Below are 17,686 nucleotides of genomic sequence, written 5' to 3' on the forward strand. Positions count from 1 at the left end.
ACAGAAGTCAAGAAGAAACAGATAAACCAAATTGATTAACAGTCTACAGAATTAGCCTTTTTGCTTCAAAAATTTCAACGTCATGAAAGACAAAAACTGAGAAAACAAAAAGGATTAAGGGAGCAAAAGGACAAAATAACTAAATGCATTGAATCATGGACAGGGGAAAATTATTGGGAAATGGATGATACTTGAATATGAACTCAGATGAGATCATAGTATTTTATCAAATTTAAATTTCCTGAATTTGATCATTATATAGGAATATACAAGAGAACTATATCCTCAGTTTTAGGATAAATACATTCAAGTATTATTTAGGGGAAAAGACAAAGTCTACATCTAGCTCTCAAATGATTAAGAAAGAAATAAGTCAACAACAGTAACGTGTTTATATGTGTACATAAACAAATGTAACATAATGTTAATAGTTGTGGAATCTAAGTAAGGGTATATAAGAGTTCACCGGGCCAGGTGCGGTGGCTCACGCCTGTAATCCCAGCACTTTTGGAGGCTGAGGTGGGTGGATAACGAGGTCAAGAGTTCGAGACCAGCCTGGCCAGCATAGTGAAACCCCATCTTTACTAAAAATACAAAAATAAATAAATAAATAAATAAATAAATAAATAAATAAATAAAATAAAATAAAATAAAAAATTAGCCGGACATGGTAGCTGCCGCCTGTAATCCCAGGTACTTGGGAGGCTGAGGCAGGAAAATTGCTTGAATCCAGGAGGCGGAGGTTGCAGTGAGCTAAGATTGTACCACTGCACTCTAGTCCGGGCTACAATGTGAGAATCTGACTCAAAAAAAAAAAAAAAAAAGAGTTCACTGGGCTGGACGCAGTGGCTAGCACCTGTAATCCCACCACTTTGGGAGCCTGAGTCGGGCGAATCACAAGGTCAGGAGATCAAGACCATCCTGGCTAACATGGTGAAATACCGTGTCTACTAAAAATACAAAAATTAGCCAGGCATGGTGGCGGGCGCTTGTAGTCCCAGTTATACTTGGGAGGCTGAGATAGGAGAATGGCATGAACCTGGGAGGCAGAGCTTGCAGTGAGCCGAGATTGCGTCACTGCAACTGAACCTGGACGACAGAGTGAGACTCCATCTCAAAAAAAAAGATTTCACTGGAGTATTCTTACATCTTTCTGTATTTGTGAACTGTTTTTTTGGGGGGTGGGTTGGGGGAAGACTTGGTCATGCTCTTTCAAGTGCACTGGCAAAATCATAGCTTACTTTAATGGCAAACTCCTGGCCTCAAGTCATCCTCCCTCCTCAGCTTTCAAAGTAGCCAGGAACACAGGCACACACCCCTATGCCTGGTTTTAAAAATGCTGTGTAGGGATAGGTTCTCAACTCCTGGTTTCAAAAAATCCTCCTGCTTTGATCAGGCATGAGCCACTACATCAGGCCCATGAAGTTCAATCTCTCTCTCTCATTTTTTTTTTTAAAGAGACAAGGTCTTGCCATGTTGCTCAGGTTGGAGTTCAGTGGCATCATCATAGCTCACTGCAGCCTCAAATTCCTGGGCAACAGCTACCTTTCTACCTCAGCCTCCTAATTACCTAGGACTACAGACATGTGCCACCATTCCCAAACAGTGTTTTTTAAAAAATACTTTTGTAGAGATGGAGTCTTACTATGTTGCCTGGTCTGGCTTTTAAACTCTTGGCCTCAAGTGATCCTCCCTTGTCGGCCTCCCAAAGCGCATGCCTGTAGTCCCAGCTACTCAGGAGGCTGAGGCAGGAGAATCACTTGAACCCGGGAGGCAGACATTGCAGTGAGCCGAGATCGCACCACTGCACTCCAGCATGGTGACAGCAAGACTCTGACTCAAAAAAACAGAACAACAAGAACAACAAAACTTATCTCCTCTTACAACTATTCACTGGTGATTCATGAAATGTATGAGAGATTTAAATTTCAAAAATTTATATTTTAAACAAGTATAGTCATTTCTCACTTGATGTCAATAGGCTGTTGGAAACCGTGATTATAAGTGAAACCACATACATCAGTTCCCCGAATATCGCTCAATATTGCTACAATATTGATAAGAAAAATATTGGTTTCATTATATATTGCTTTGCTTAAAGTCACAAAAAAAAAAAGCCTAAATACCACTCGAGATCCAGACCCAAATAAGGAAAAAGATGGGTATGTTTGATTGCATTAAAAACAAAACCTTTTGCGGGAGATAACATAGTTAAAGGAAAAACACAAACTGAGAAAAATATTTGCAAATTATATCATAGAGTAGAGAGAAAATAGATAAATGGAAGAATTCTCTGCAAAAATGGGCTAGGTTATTTAACAGATGGTTAAAACAAACTAACAAAAAGCCAAATGGTTCTTAATCATATGAAAAAACCACTCTCATTGATAAGAGAAATTCAAGTCAAAATCACCCTGATGTCATTTCTCTTAATAGGCAAAGACTCACATTTGCCAACATAATCATTGGTAAGACTACAGAAAAACAGATACTCTCTTACATTGAATAGAGGAAATGCAAAATGATATGACACTCCTGTGGAAGACCATTCTTTTAAGTCAAAATCCCTTTCCTCCAGACTCTTCCCAAAAAGGGAAGCAATGAAATAATATTCTTTCCTTTTTTGTTTCGAGACAGAGTCTTGCTCTGTCGCCCAGGCTGGAGTGCAGTGGCACGATCTCGACTCACTGCAAGCTCCGCCTAACAGGTTCACACCATTCTCCTGACTCAGCCTCGCAAGTAGCTGGGACTACAGGCGCCCACCACCTCACCTGGCTAATTTTTTGTATTTTTAGTAGAGACGGGGTTCCACTGTGTTAGCCAGGATGGCCTTGATCTCCTGACCTCATGATCCTCCTGCCTCGGCCTCCCAAAGTTCTGGGATTACAGGCGTGAGCCACTGCATCCGGTCACAGTGAAGTAATATTCTAAAGGAGAATGATTTAAACTGACCTTAACTCACTATAAAATATTCTCTCTGTGCAGAAATGTTCATTCTTTTTTAATTCCACAATACTCAAACCCTATTCTCTCATATAATATACATAGTTGGTAGCTAAATAACATTTTACCATTATGTAATAGAGATCTGAATGGCAAGGCAGTATACAGCAGATTTAATTACTTTTCATTGAGGGTGCATCTTCTGTCGGTAGGGTGCCCATTGTATGACTTTAGATTCTCTGTGAGCTCTGTGTATAACCTGTCAGCCATTGGAAGAGGGATGCCATCCCACACCATGATGAGCACCACCATCACAGCAGTTGGACAGTGGTGGCCTGTACGCTGCCGGACCAAGCAAAGAACTTTTTCTTCATCACTGCTTCTTCTTAAAACCTGAAAAAACAGAATATATTCATCTATGGAAGACAAGTATGCCAAATTTGAATGCAATGGATATTCCTTTTGACGTTCTGCATGATTATATTTTAGTTTATTTACTTAATTTATACAATTTGTTCTACAGACGGGGTCTAACTATGTTACCCAGGCTGGTCTCAAACTCCTAGCTTCAAGCAATCCTCCTTCCTTGGCCTCCCAAAGGTCTAGGATTACAGACATGTGCCTCCATGCCCGACCATATTTTAGTTTTTTTAAAGTTACTGCTTCTCAAGGGATAAAAGCCTATAGGACTTTCCACTGCCTCAACAGTTCCCTCTCCACGAGACTCATCACAAGAGTACCTCAGCCTATATGACTAACAAACAACAGGCAGAACAAAAATCTGTGATATGTGGTTATTATTTGTAGAAGTAGTAAAAGGCAGTCTGTGTTTTATTTCGCTGCTGTTCTAGTTTGCACAGCAGACAAGAGAGGGCTTGGTAGAAAACTTAACTGCACTGAAATTCCACGAATGTCACAAAGGAACAAATGTGGATGATCGAAAAAACCATCTAATGTAATCAGATGGAAATAACCAAGAACTCTCAACATTAAAAATAAACTTGACAACTGAATTTTGGCCATCTGAGGAATGTCACAGATTTTCCTTTGGGTGACTCATTTTACTATCAAGAATTAATATACAGAAAGGAATGCCTCTGTGATTTTTGTAATTTTTACATGCTATTGGAAGGATGCATTATATGCTTTTAATTCATAAGACTAATGTGGTCTAGTTGACTTGGTGAATGCAAAATAGAAAAATTAATTGTAAATATTTATTTATTTATTTAATACTGCATCCAATTATTGGGATGTTAAAAAGGCTTCAGCAGTATTTAAAATTTGCTTAGTGGTCCGAGTGTTAACTACAAAAAAAAAAAAAAAAAAAAAGTCTATACAAATGTTGTCACCACATAAAACCATCCAACCATTTTAAACTGCCTCCATTTATCAAAAATTTACAAAGTGCAGAGATTGACCACATTAATCAGCACATAACCAGAACATGATGAAAATACCCATCCATGTGACCAGAATGGACCAACCAATAGCATAATTTTTTGTTGCTATAATAATATTACAAAACTTGAGATGAAACTTCTTAAGAAGTTAGTTACCCAATATCACTTTCTTCTGTCACTCCAGATGGTTAACAATCATTGCTACCAAGTCATTCCTTGAGTAGAGTTGGCTTTAGGACCTTCCCCCTAGACACAATTATTTACATTAAATTTTTTTTCTGTATTTATATGTCCTCTTACAGCCAAATAATAACACACTACTTGCAAATAATCTCAAATACAAAATTATATATGTTGTATCAAAATTATATTGGTTAATATTCAAGTTGTCAAAATTAACAACAAATTTATATTAATAACATTTTTGTATGGGAAATGCTAAAAAGCTTTTTACTGATGATATTTGTGCCTTTTCTGGATATTCCAAATTTCCATCAGTGTACAATAGAAAATTAAGCACAATGGTTAGGAGTCTTTAAATTCAAATCTGAGTTCAATAAACTGCTTAAATATTAAATCTGTCTGGGCCAGGCGCGGTGGCTCAAGCCTGTAATCCCAGCACTTTGGGAGGCCGAGACGGGCGGATCACGAGGTCAAGAGATCGAGACCATCCTGGCTAACCCGGTGAAACCCCGTCTCTACTAAAAAATACAAAAAATTAGCCGGGCGAGGTGGCGGTAGCCTGTAGTCCCAGCTACTCGGGAGGCTGAGGCAGGAGAATGGCGTAAATCCGGGAGGTGGAGCTCGCAGTGAGCTGAGATCAGGCCACTGCACTCCAGCCTGGGCGACCCAGCGAGACTCTGTCTCACAAAAAAAAAAAAAAAAAAAAAAAAAACTAGCCGGGCGTGGTGGCGGGTGCCTGTAGTCCCAGCTACTCAGGAGGCTGAGGCAGAAGAATGGCATAAACCCAGGAGGCGGAGCGCAGTGAACTGAGATCCGGCCACTGCACTCCCGCCTGGGTGACAGCAAGACTCCGTCTCAAAAAAAAAAAAAAAAAATCTGTAAGACCTCTGGAAACTAAAAATATTATTAAAATAAACAAAGGTCTAACTATATGCAGAGGAGTATAAATTCATGGAATAGACATTATTATAATTATGTCAGTTTTCCCAAAATTGATCTCTAGATTCAATGCAATCCCAATCAAAACCCTATCAGAGGGGTGTGTGTGTGTGTAAACTGACCAATTGTTCCAACGTTTATGGAAGAAAATGAATCTTGACCCCTACCTCACACTGATCAACTTGAATATAATGTATATCTAAACACAAAAAATAAAGCAATGAAGAATTTTAGAAGAAAACATAGTCATGACCTACGAGTGGGCAAAGCATTTTAAAATGGCTTACCAAATCTGCTAATTGAAAAGATAAAAAAGGCTGGGTGACGCAGCTCACGCTTGTAACGCCAAGATTTTGGAAGGTAGAGGTGAGAGGATTGCTTGAGGCCAAGAGTTCGAGGCCAGCCTGGGCAACATACTGAGACCCAGTCTGCATAAAAAATAAAATAAACCCGGCATAGTGGCATGTACCTGTAGTCCCAGCTACTTGGAAGGCTGAGGTGGGAGGATCCCTTGAACATGGGAAGCCGAGGTTTCAGTGAGCCCAGATGTCACCACTGTGCTCCAGCATGGGAGACAGAAACTCTGTTCCCCCCCAAAAAATATAATAAAAAAATAAAGAAGGCAAGCAGGAGGATTACTTGAGATGGAGAGTTCAAGGCTATCATCATGAACTTCAGCCTAGGCAACAGAGTTAAAAAAAAAAAAAAAAAAGCAGGCCAGGCGCAGTAGCTCACGCGTGTAATCCCAGCACTTTGGGAGGTGGTTGGATCACTTGAGGTCGGGAATTTGAGACTAGCTTGGGCAACATGGTGAGACCCTGTCTCTTCAAAAAACACAAAAATGAGACGGGTGTGGACACCTGCCTGCAGTCCCAGCTACTTGGGAGGCTGAGGCGGGAGGATCCCTTGAATCTGGGAAGCCAAGGTTGCATTAAGTCCAAATCTTGCCACTGCACTCCAGCATGGGTGACAGAAACTGCCTCAAAAAATAAATAAATAAATAAATAAACAAGGCAAGCAAAAGGGCAGGAGGAAATATTTACATTACATATACTTGACATAATATATATATACACACATTATATATATTTACATTGTATATATTTGGCATAATATATATGATACAACATACACAGAGAATTGCCCCCATAGAAAATTGGCAGAAAAAAATTGAATAGGCACTTCATAATAGAGAATACGGAAATAGATGATGAGCATATGAATATATGCCCAACAATATTCGTCACCTAGCAAAGTAAAACACAGTAAAAAGGAGCTACCCAGGACAGCACCGCGGCTCATGCCTTTAGCACTTTGGGAGGTGGAGGTTGCCGCGAGCCAAGATTGCACCACTGCACTCCAGCCTGCACGACGGGAGCAAGACTCCATCTCAAAAAAAAAAAAAAAAAAAAAAAGAAAAAAAAAGGAGGTACCTATGTTGGTAGAAAGAAGAAAATGTTGTTATAAAGATACTATTAAATTTCCAAGAGGCAACTGTAGCTAAGATTATTCTTGAATACTCAATGCTTGGGACAGAAGCAGCTCAAAGCCCCATAGAGGTTTTTGTTATAGCAGGCAAATTTGGCTTCTAGTCATGTCACATGCATATAGGAAACAGAAAAACCAAGTAGTTAAATAGCTTTTTAATTACCCTGCTTACAAAAACCAGGAGAACACTGAAGGTATACACATTCTAGTTATTTGTACAAAAATACACTATTCCTAATGTCAATGAATACTGTGGTGACATTTAATTATTTTTCTACTATATTCACTAACTTCTTGCTGGTATACAGACTTCATAATTGTTCTATAGTCCTATTTGAAACAGACAATATGATATATGACTGGTATTAAAATAAAAGGACACAATTATTATAGCTATAATAGTCTTTCTAGAATATTTTTCAAGATAATCACAGAAAAATCTACTTGATTTTTAAAGAGAGTAAAACAAGTAGATTCCTATATACTGAAGATACAGTAGCTTTACTACATACCAGGAATAACCAGATAGAAGTTTGATTTAAAGGCTGATATCTCAGTAAGGTTGTTAAAAAACAGAAAGATGCCAAAAACATAAGAATAAAACTATAAAGAGAAGGTTATAAAAGAAAGTTCACTTGGAAGAACATGACAGTGTTCCTAAATGAGAAAGCCAACCCTAAATGTCTAGCCACAAATCTCTCCCGCAATCTATTCAAATTTAGCGTGTTTCTAAGGTTCATATGGAAGCGTAAATGCGCATCATGTCAGGAAAATTTGTTTTTAAAGAATTAGAGGGTACAAGCGCAGTTTTTTAACATGGATATATCGGGCAGTGGTGAAGTCTGGGCTTTTAGTATACTCACTTCCAAAATAGTGAACATTGTACCCAATAGGTAATTCTCCAACCCTCAAGAGAAACATTTTCTAAACAAATAAGGGAATTGCTCTTCTAAATTGAAGTTTGTTCTTTTAAAATTGTTCTTTTTTTTGTTTTCTATTCTTTTTCTTTTGAAGGCAGTGTCTCACTATGTCACGGTGGCTGGAGTGCAGTGGCTTGATCATGGCTCACTGTATGCAGCCTTTAACATCATTTAAAAGCTCTCCGGGCTCATTTGATCCTCCCAGCTAACCCTCCCAAGTAGCTAGAACTACAGGTACTTGCCACTGTCCTTGGCTACCTTTTTGCATTTTTGGTAGGGACGAGGTCTGGCTATGTTGCCCAGGTTTGTCTCAAACTCCAGGGCTCAAGTGATCTGCGCATTTCAGCCTCCCAAAGTGCTGGGATTACAGGTGTGAGGCCCCACGCCCAGCCATGATAAAACCAGCCATGGTCTATTATACATATACATATTATACATATGTGGTCTATTATACATATTTACAAAAGTGTAATAGAAGATAACCTAAAAAAGGTTATGAAGAGTGAATTCATGGAAGAAATTAAAATTAATGATTAGTAAAGACACCTACCTTTGCTAGTTACAATGCAAATTGAATCATGATGTCAAGTTTCACCTTAGGTGTACAATGACAAAAATTATCACTCTTAGCTTAGTATTTTGTTTCTATATTTTTTTAACTATTAACAACAGGCCAGGTATGGTGGCTCATGCCTGTAATCTCAGTAATTTGGGAAGTCAAGGCAGGTGGATCACTTGAGGTTAGGAGTTCGAGACTGGCCTGGCCAACATGGTGAAACCCTGCCTCTACTAAAAATACAAAAATTAGGGCAGGGCACAGTGGTTCAAGCCGTAATCCCAGCAATTTGTGAGGCCAGGGCAGGCGGACCAGCTGAGGTCAGGAGTTTGAGATCAGCTTGGTCAACATAGTGAAATCCTGTCTCTACTAAAAATACAGAAGTTAGGCAAGTGTGGTGGTGCAACCTATAGTTCCAGCTACTGCGGAGGCTGACGTATGAAAATCACTTGAACCAAGAGGTTGCAGTGAGCTGAAATCGTGCTGCTGCACTCCAGCCTGAGCGACGACAGTGAAACTCCATTGCAAAAAAAAAAAAGAAAGAAAAAAATTTTTTTTAAATTAAAAAACCCACAATACTTGTTTTTGTTTTTGTTTTTTTTTTTAAACAAAGGAAAGAAAAGAAAAAAGTTCTGGCCGGGCATAGTGGCTCATGCCTGTAACCCCAACACAAGAGGCCGCGGTAGGATTTCTTGACCCTAGGAGTTAAAGGCCAGCCTGGGCAATGAAATGAGACCCTGTCTCAACAAAAACATAGGCGTGGTGGTGAGTACCTATGGTTTCAGCTCCCTGGGAGGCTGAGGAAGGCGGATTGCTTGAGCCTGGGTCGAGGCTGCAGTGAGTTGCGCCACTGTACTTTAGCCTGGGTGACAGAGCAAGACCCTGTCTCAAAAACCAGAAAATTTTCACAGCCTAACTCTTAGTTTGAGTATACCCAAACTGCTAAAAATTATAATCTCTAAGCACAGGCTAAAATTGTAAGGGCTTTTAAAATTTGAAATATATCCATATGTGTATATATAATTTTTAAATTTAAAAACTAGTATTAGAAGGAACAAGATTACACAATTTTAAAAAATTTTAAGGTTTAAAAAGTAAAAAAGGCCAGCGTGGTGGCACACACATGTAATCCCAGCACTTTGGGAGGCCGAGGCGGGTGTATCACTTGAGGTCAGGAGTTCAAGACCAGCATGGCCAACGTGGTGAAACCCCATCTCTACTAAAAATACAAAAAAAATTAGTCGGGCTTGGTGGTGGGCACCTGTAATCCCAGCTACTTGGGAGGCTGAGGCAGGAGAATTCCTTGAACCCGGGAGGCAGAGGTTTCAGTGAGCTGAGATTGCATCATTGCACTCTCGCCTGGGCAACAAGAGTGAAACTCTGTCTCAAAAAAGTAATAATAATTTTTTAAAAAGTAAAAAGAAAAAAAAACTGGCCAGGCACACCTGTAATCCCAGCTACTTGGGAGGCTGAGACAGAAGAATTGCTTGAAACCAGGAGACGGTGGTTGCAGTAAGCCCAGATTGTGCCATTGCACTCCAGCCTGGGCAACAAGAGTGAAATTCCGTCTCAAAAAAAAAAAAAAAAAAAAGTAAAAAAACGTTAAATTAAAAACCAAACTAAGTTGAAGTATACAAGCTGTAAATTATAATTTTTTAAAAAAAGATTATTTTTTAAAAGCAAAAAATAAGTCCCTGTAACACAATCTTATTTGTAAGGTTTCCAAAGGGAATAGGGTGCTTTGTCAGTGCCACAAATGTAGCATACAAATTCCAGATCAGATTCAGATCTAGGAGCAACATTCATGTCAAGTGTAGCAGGATCGTATCTTTCCAAAGAAACCTCACTTTTGAGTTTTATCAATAATCATACAAGAGACAAAGTAGACTAAATTTTTCAAAACAAAATTATGGCGGCCAACCCCTCCCAAGAAGTCACCAGTTAACATCATTTAAAGCTATCTACATATTACAAGAAAATGAGACTTTTACAATACAATTCAACCTTTGTAAAGGGGTTAATGACTGAGTTCACACAACGGGGTTCTGAAGTTTTGGTAATGTCTTGATCTAGCCAATGGTCACATGGGTATGTTTACTTTGCACAACTTCACTAGGCTGTACCTTATGATATGCACACTTTTCTGTGTGTATGTTATACTTGAATTAAAATTTCCTTAAAAATGAACTCTATAAGCGAGTAAACAAACTAACATAAAAAGAGTACTAATGGGCCGGGCACGGTGGCTCATGCCAGTAATCCCAGCACTTTGGGAGGCCAAGGGAGGTGGATCACTAGAGCTTGGGAGTTCAAGACCAGCCTGACCAACATGGAGAAACTACTAAAAATACAAAGTTAGCCAGGCATGCTGGTGCATGGCTGTAGTCCCAGCTACTTGGGAGGCTGAGGCAGGAGAATTGCTTGAACCTGGGAAACAAAGGTTGCAGTGAGCCAAATTCGTGCCATTACACACCAGCCTGGGCAACAAGAGCAAAATTCCCATCTCAAACATAAATAAATAAATAATAATAATAATAGTAAGTCAGTTTAATATTATCGACAGTTAACATTAACTTCTTGCTCACTGACTAAATTTTATCACTGACAAATAAAATGGCTAGCTCACATTAGGAAGATATCGTAGGCACCAAACAAGTAGCCCAGGGTACCACCTCATCTCTTTATCTTCCTGTCATGATAATATACAAGGAGGTGCCTTATTGGGCAGAAACAAGCAGCACTATGGTATAGTTCAAAGATAACCAAGGCAGGTAATTAGGTAGAACCTTAGAAGAACTAACAAAGACAACAAAAAAGGGAATGGTTTTGAAGATTGGATAAATGTATAAATCCAAGAAAGACGTTTTGAGGACTTTTGCATACTTTAGCTTCACCCCTAAACTTGGGTCACATCAGACAAGAGGGGTAAATATAACATTCTCTTGCTGGGCGCAGTGGCTCATGCCTGTAATCACAGCACTTTGGGAGGCCAAGGTGGCTGGATCACTTAAGGTCAGGAGTTCAAGACCAGCCTGGATAACATGGTGAAACCCCACCTCCACTAAAAATACAAAAATTAGCTGAGCGTGGTGACACACGCCTGTAATCCCAGCTACTTGAGAGGCTGAAGCTGGAGAATGGCTTGAACCTGGAAGGCAGAGGGCCAAGATCACACCACTGTACTCTGTCCTGGGCAACAGAGAGAAACTTCATCTCAAAAGAAAAAAAAAGAAATCACTTGTAGGTATTCATTGCCACACCTGCTCTATTGACTAATACACAATTCCACAGAGGGGAACTAATCATACGATGCCCAATGTGAAGCACTCAGGCATTGGAGCCAACGAGGCCATCCACTGTTTGACTCTTCTCCCTACTTCTGCCATTACCCCAGAAGCTCAAGAGGGGAAGTATACAGTTATACTCCTGCCTCAGCCTCCTGAGTAGCTGGGATTACAGGCTCACACCACCACGCCCGGCTAATTTTGTATTTTTAGCAAAGACAGGGTTTCACCATGTTGGCCACCCTGGTCTTGAACTCCTGGTCTCAAGTGATCCACCCGTGTCAGCCTCCCAAAGTGCTGGGTTTACAGGTGTGAGCCACCGCACCTGGCCAGCTGGGAAATTCTTAAATGTGATTTACTCATGACATCCAGCTAATTTTTAAAATACTATTTTTTTGTGTTTTTTTCTTGAGACAGGCTCTCATGCTATCACCCAGGCTGGAGGGCAGTGGTGCAATCTCAGTTCACCGCAACCTCTGCCTCCCAGGTTCAAGCGATTCTCCTTGAACATCTAAGATGCATCTAAGAAACTACACTACCTTTTTCTTCAAAATCTACTGAAGTACAAGATAACTTGTTCCTGACAAGATCCAAAGTGACAGCAGAGAAAAAGAGTCAAAAATCTCTGCCAAAGAGTATAATTATGTGAGAGTATTAATGACCACCTGGCAAGGAAACATTTCAAGAGAAGAATAAAACAGTGTTGAGAACATAGTCAAAACAATGTTAAGAATGGCTCAGAAAATGGTGCTAGCCAGTTAGAATTTTCTGTTAGACTTTTTGTGTGTGATCATTAAAAAGAGAAGTAATAGATCTCTCTTTGAAACAAAGAAGACAAGAGGGCTGTTGCGGTGGCTCACGCCTGTAATCCCAGCACTTTGGTAGGTGGAGGCCGGTGGATCACTTGAGGTCAGGAGTTTGAGACCAGCCTGGGCAACATGGTGAAGGCTGAGGCAGGAAAATTGGTTGAACCTGGGAGGCAGAGGTTGCAGTGAGCCGAGATTATGCCACTGCATTCAAGCCTAGGCAACAGAGCAAGATTTAAAAAAAAAAAAAAAAAAGGAAGACAAAAGAAACACAACTTAAAAAAAAAAACAAAAACAGGCGGGGGGCAGTTTAGGATAGAACTCTAAAACTACTAACAAATCTAATCGTATACATGAAGATTTTAAAAAATGAAAGCATGAAATGATGCTTGATATAGATTAATGTTTTATAACAAGTACACCAAAAATGTACACTATCCAAGATGAAAAGTAAATTTGGAGCAATGTAATTCACTGACTGCATGTGTGTATTCCATTTCTTAGTTCAAAATTTTTGACCTTCATTTCCTCCCTCACCCACATATAGTCCACCCAATTGCACTAGTGTCATTCAAAATAACCTCACGGTAAAGTTCTACAAACTATGTAGAATACAGACAGATCTAATTCTCTTTTTAAATTGTTTTGAAATTTTTCCCACCTTCCTTCATGGACTTTTTTAAATTCCAATTTTCATTCAACCTCTACCTAAAGTTCAAGCGTGGGGTGGACAAATCCAGCAGATTCCCAGCTCTAATCTTCAGTTTCTCATGCCTCAGAAAATAGCTAATGAATACCACAGCCATACTATTTAAAGATACCAATTCAAATTCAAGATACTCAACTTTCCGTTCTCTCTGTAGGCAGGGCTCATTCTTTCACTCAGGCTCGAGTGTAGTGGCCCGATATTGGCTCACTGCAACCTCCTCCTCCCAGGCTCAAGCAATCGTCCCGCCTCCCGAGTAGCTGGGACCACAGGCACACACCACCACAGTCGGCTAATCTAAAAAAATTTTTTGCCGGGCACAGTGGCTCACGCCTGTAATCCCTGCACTTTGGGAGGCTGAGGTGGGAGGATCACGAGGTGGGGAGATGGAGACCATCCTGGCTAACACGGTGAAACCCCGCCTCTACTGAAAATACAAAAACAGCCGGGCGTTGTGACGGGCACCTGTACTCCGAGCTACTCCGGAGGCTGAGGCAGGAGAATGGCGTGAATCCAGGAGGCGGAGCTTGCAGTGAGCCGAGATCGCGAGATCGCGAGATCGCGAGATCGCGCCGCTGCACTCCAGCCTCAGTGACAGAGCCAGACTTCGTCTCAAACAAACAAACAAAACAAAAAAATGAAACAAACAACCAAAAAAACTTATTTTATTTTCATAGAAATGCAATAGTATTGCTTGGTTTTGTTACCAAGATTATACTTTTGAATCGTCATTAGTAGACAGAAAATTTTTCATTACGTTGCTCAGCAGCTGTGCTTTATTTCATTTCTTATGATTGGATTATTTTTGCATTTGTGAAAAGAGCCAGGTATACATTAGTATACACTAAGGTATTCTCATTCTGAGAAGACATATTGCACAAGAGAAAATAAGAGCAATTGAAATACACGTGCTTCACGAAAAATGCCAAATACCTCTTGTACCTAATAATCCTAAGGATTTAAATAGAATGTTGCTCCTGGGCATGGTGGCTCACACCTATAATCTCATGGCTTTAGGAGCCTGGGGCAGGCAGAGGCTTGAGGCTGGGAGTTCAAGACAAGCTTGGGCAACATAGTAAACCTCGACTCTACAAAAAATAAGAAAAAATTAACCAGGCATGGTGGCACACCCCTATAGTCCTCGATAACCAGGCATGGTGGCACACCCCTATAGTCCTCGCTACTTCACAGGCTGACATGGGAGGATCACTCGAGCCTGGGAGTTCAAGACTGCAGTGAGCTATGATTGTGTTAGTGCAGTGATCACCAACCTTTTTGACACCAGGGACCCATTTCATGGAAGACAATTTTTCCACGGAGGTGGGGCCAGGGGCAGAGGTTTTGGGATGATTCAAGTGCATTACATTTATTGTGCACTTTATTTTTATTACTATTACATTGTAATATGTAATAAAGTAACTATACAACTCATCATAATAAAGAATCAGAGGTAGCCCTGAGCTTGTTTTCCTAAAACTAGACGGTCCCATCTAGGGGTGAGGGGGGACAGCTTCAGCATCAGATTCTCATAAGGAAAGCACAACCTACATCCCTCACATGTACAGTTGACAAGAGGGTTTGCAGTCCTATAACAATCTAATCTCATTGCTGATCTGACAGGACTCAGAGCTCAGGTGGTAATACTAGCAATGAGGAGTGGCTGAAAATACAGATGAAGCTTCACTTGCTGTCCTGCCGCTCACCTCCTGCTGTGAAGTCAGGTTCTTATTGGCCCATGGCCCAGGGGTTGGGGTCCCCTGGGTTAGTGCACTCTAGTTCAGGTAACACAGACAGATGGATATCCAAAACCAACAAATAAAATTTCACTAGGGAAAAATATTAAATAGAAAGTTGCTACCAAAATCTTTAAGCTACAGGGTTTATATTTGCCTTCTTAAGGAAAAAGAAAAACCCAAAAAACTATACATTACAATTATTTACATCACTGTCGTTATTATTATATTAGAAAAGGTTTTAAAGACAGGAAAAAGAAATCACCCCCAATCCCACCAATAAGCCTAGTTGCCTTTCCTTCAGACTCACTGTAGGAGAAGCCAACTGCCACATTATGAGGACATATTTGTTCCTTGCCACTTAATAGACAAAGGAGTGAACAATTCAGAAATAGCTAACAGATACAGCTCAACAAATCTGTAACAACTATCAGCCCCAGATATTGGGAACCAATTGTGTGATTTATTTCAAATATACAAGGTATTATGGATAGGCCAGACACAAAAGAACAAAACAAAATAAAACTGTACTGTTTGAGAAATATATAACTAGCAGGGAAAGGTGGAGAGCAAGAAAATTATTACCACAAAGCCAGGATGGGAGATTTATAACTGTGGCTTCTGAGAATCTAGTTGATTTTCTTTTGTTTTTTTGTTTTTTTTTTTTGTAAAGCGATGTGGGGTCTTGCTATGCTGCTCAGGCTGGAGTGCAGTGGCTGGCTATGGATTCACAGGAGCCACCATAGTACACTGTGACCTTGATCTCCTGGCCTCAACCTCTCGAGGTGATAAAAGACACTGTAGTTTCCTCCTTGCTCTCTTTTGATCCACTCACTCTGGGGGATACCAAGCTGCTGTGTTATGAAAACATTTAAGATGAGGAGGAACTGAGGCCTCCAGCCAACAGCCATCAAAGAGTTAAGGTCTCCTGTAAGAGAGCTTGGAATTGGGTCCTCTAGCTGCACCACCCTCCCCCCGTCAAGTTTTCAGATGATTGCATCCTCACAGGAGCCTATGCCAGAGGCACCACTTGGATTCCTAACCCACTAAAAATGAAGAGATGATACCTGTTTACTATTCAAAGATGCTGAACAGTGACAGATAAAGAATACAGGTTTTATCAGTTAATTCCTTAAATACTATATATAAAACATAAGCCAGATAACACATCTCTATCTAAAATACTTATAAGTTTTCATGTTACTCATGGGCTAAAACCGCAGCTCCTCACTATGGCCTACAAAATCATTCACCTTTTTACCCCCACCCAGTTCTATTAACTATCTCCTTAATTTCGTTTTTCGGTTTTGGTTTTTTGTTTTTTTTTGAGACGGAGTCTCGCTGTGTCGCCCAGGCTGGAGTGCAGTGGCCGGATCTCAGCTTACTGCAAGCTATGCCTCCCGGGTTTACACCATTCTCCTGCCTCAGCCTCCCAAGTAGCTGGGACTACAGGCGCCCGCCACCTCGCCCAGCTAGTTTTTTGTATTTTTTTAGTAGAGACGGGGTTTCACCGTGTTAGCCAGGATGGTCTCAATCTCCTGACCTCGTGATCCGCCCATCTTGACCTCCCAAAGTGCTGGGATTACAGGCTTGAGACACCGCGCCCGGCCTATTTTGGGTTTTTTTTGAGACAGAGTCTTACTCTGTCGCCCAGGCTGGAGTGCAGTGGCTTGACCTAGGCTCACTGCAACCTCCACCTCCTGGTTTCAAGCGATTCTCCTGCCTCAGCCTCCAGAGTATCTGGGACTACAGGCTCGCGCCACCACATCCAGCTATTTTTTTATTTCGAGTAGACACGAAATAGTTTTACCATGTTAGCCAGGATGGGCTCGATCTCCTGACCTCTGGTGATCTGCCCCCCTCGGCCTCCCAAAGTGCTGGGATTACAGGTGTGAGCCACTGCGCCCAGCCTATCCCCTTAATTTCAAATGACTCTGCTTAGATTTTTTTTATGTACTCTTATTTCTTAACCCAAGACCTTTGTTCGTGCTGTTTTCTCTGCTTAGGAGTGCTACTCCCTGCATATCCTCTGCGTATTTAGCTCCTTTTTGTCACTACTTTCTCAGCTTAAATGTTACCTTCCCTGAAACGCATTCCCTGACAACCCACGCTTTTTTTTTTTGGAGAGTTTTGCTCTTGTTGCCCAGGCTAGAGTGCATTGGCCTGATCTTGGCTCACTGCAACCTCTGCCTCCCGGGTTCAAGCGATTCTCCTGCCTCGGTCTCCCAAGTAGCTGGGACTACAGTTGCCCACCACCATGCCCAGCTATTTTATGTATTTTTAGTAGAGACAGGGTTTCACCATGTTGGCCAGGCTGGTCTCGAACTCCTGACCTCTGGTGATCTGGCCGCCTCAGCCTCCCAAAATGCTGGGATTACAGGCCTGAGCCACCGTTCCGGCCAACAACCCACACTTAATGGGAAAACTCTGGAAACATCCCCATGGGAAGAGAGAAACAAAGTAAGGAGACCATCATTACTAAAGCAATATAAAATTAGAGTTAGTCTGTTGGACTAACTGTATTAGAGGATACACAAGAGAAATATGTACAAAAACAAGAAACATGTAAATTCTACCTTAAATAAATTCTATCTTAAAACAGTCCTCAAGGACAAAAGAAGGCATACGCAAATGGAAAGATGCAATATGTGGAACAGGAAGACTGAACATGAAAATATATGTAAATTCTCCAAATTCTATTAATATGATTCCAATAAAAATACCA

The 17,686-nt window shown here is 40.7% G+C and overlaps 1 protein-coding gene across 12 annotated transcripts in view; it reads right to left on the reverse strand.

Annotated features, from left to right (window-relative positions):
- The window catches only part of TET1 (tet methylcytosine dioxygenase 1), a 139,452-nt gene that overhangs the window by 26,338 nt on the left and 95,428 nt on the right, over positions 1 to 17,686 (reverse strand). For 10 of the 12 annotated variants that reach the window (XR_012417863.1, XR_012417862.1, XM_005565691.4 and 7 more), the window contains one exon: positions 3,125 to 3,336. Coding sequence is in view for 8 of the 12 variants with exons in the window: in XM_005565691.4 (XP_005565748.1) it covers positions 3,125 to 3,336 (212 nt within the window). In the remaining 4 variants the exon portion in view is untranslated. Of the gene's footprint in view, positions 1 to 3,124; positions 3,337 to 4,502; positions 4,593 to 17,686 lie in introns of those variants that run through there. The other 2 variants (XR_012417860.1, XR_012417864.1) reach the window with 2 other exon arrangements.

Source organism: Macaca fascicularis, chromosome 9 (assembly GCF_037993035.2).
Source record: "Macaca fascicularis isolate 582-1 chromosome 9, T2T-MFA8v1.1".
Lineage (NCBI taxonomy): Eukaryota > Metazoa > Chordata > Mammalia > Primates > Cercopithecidae > Macaca > Macaca fascicularis.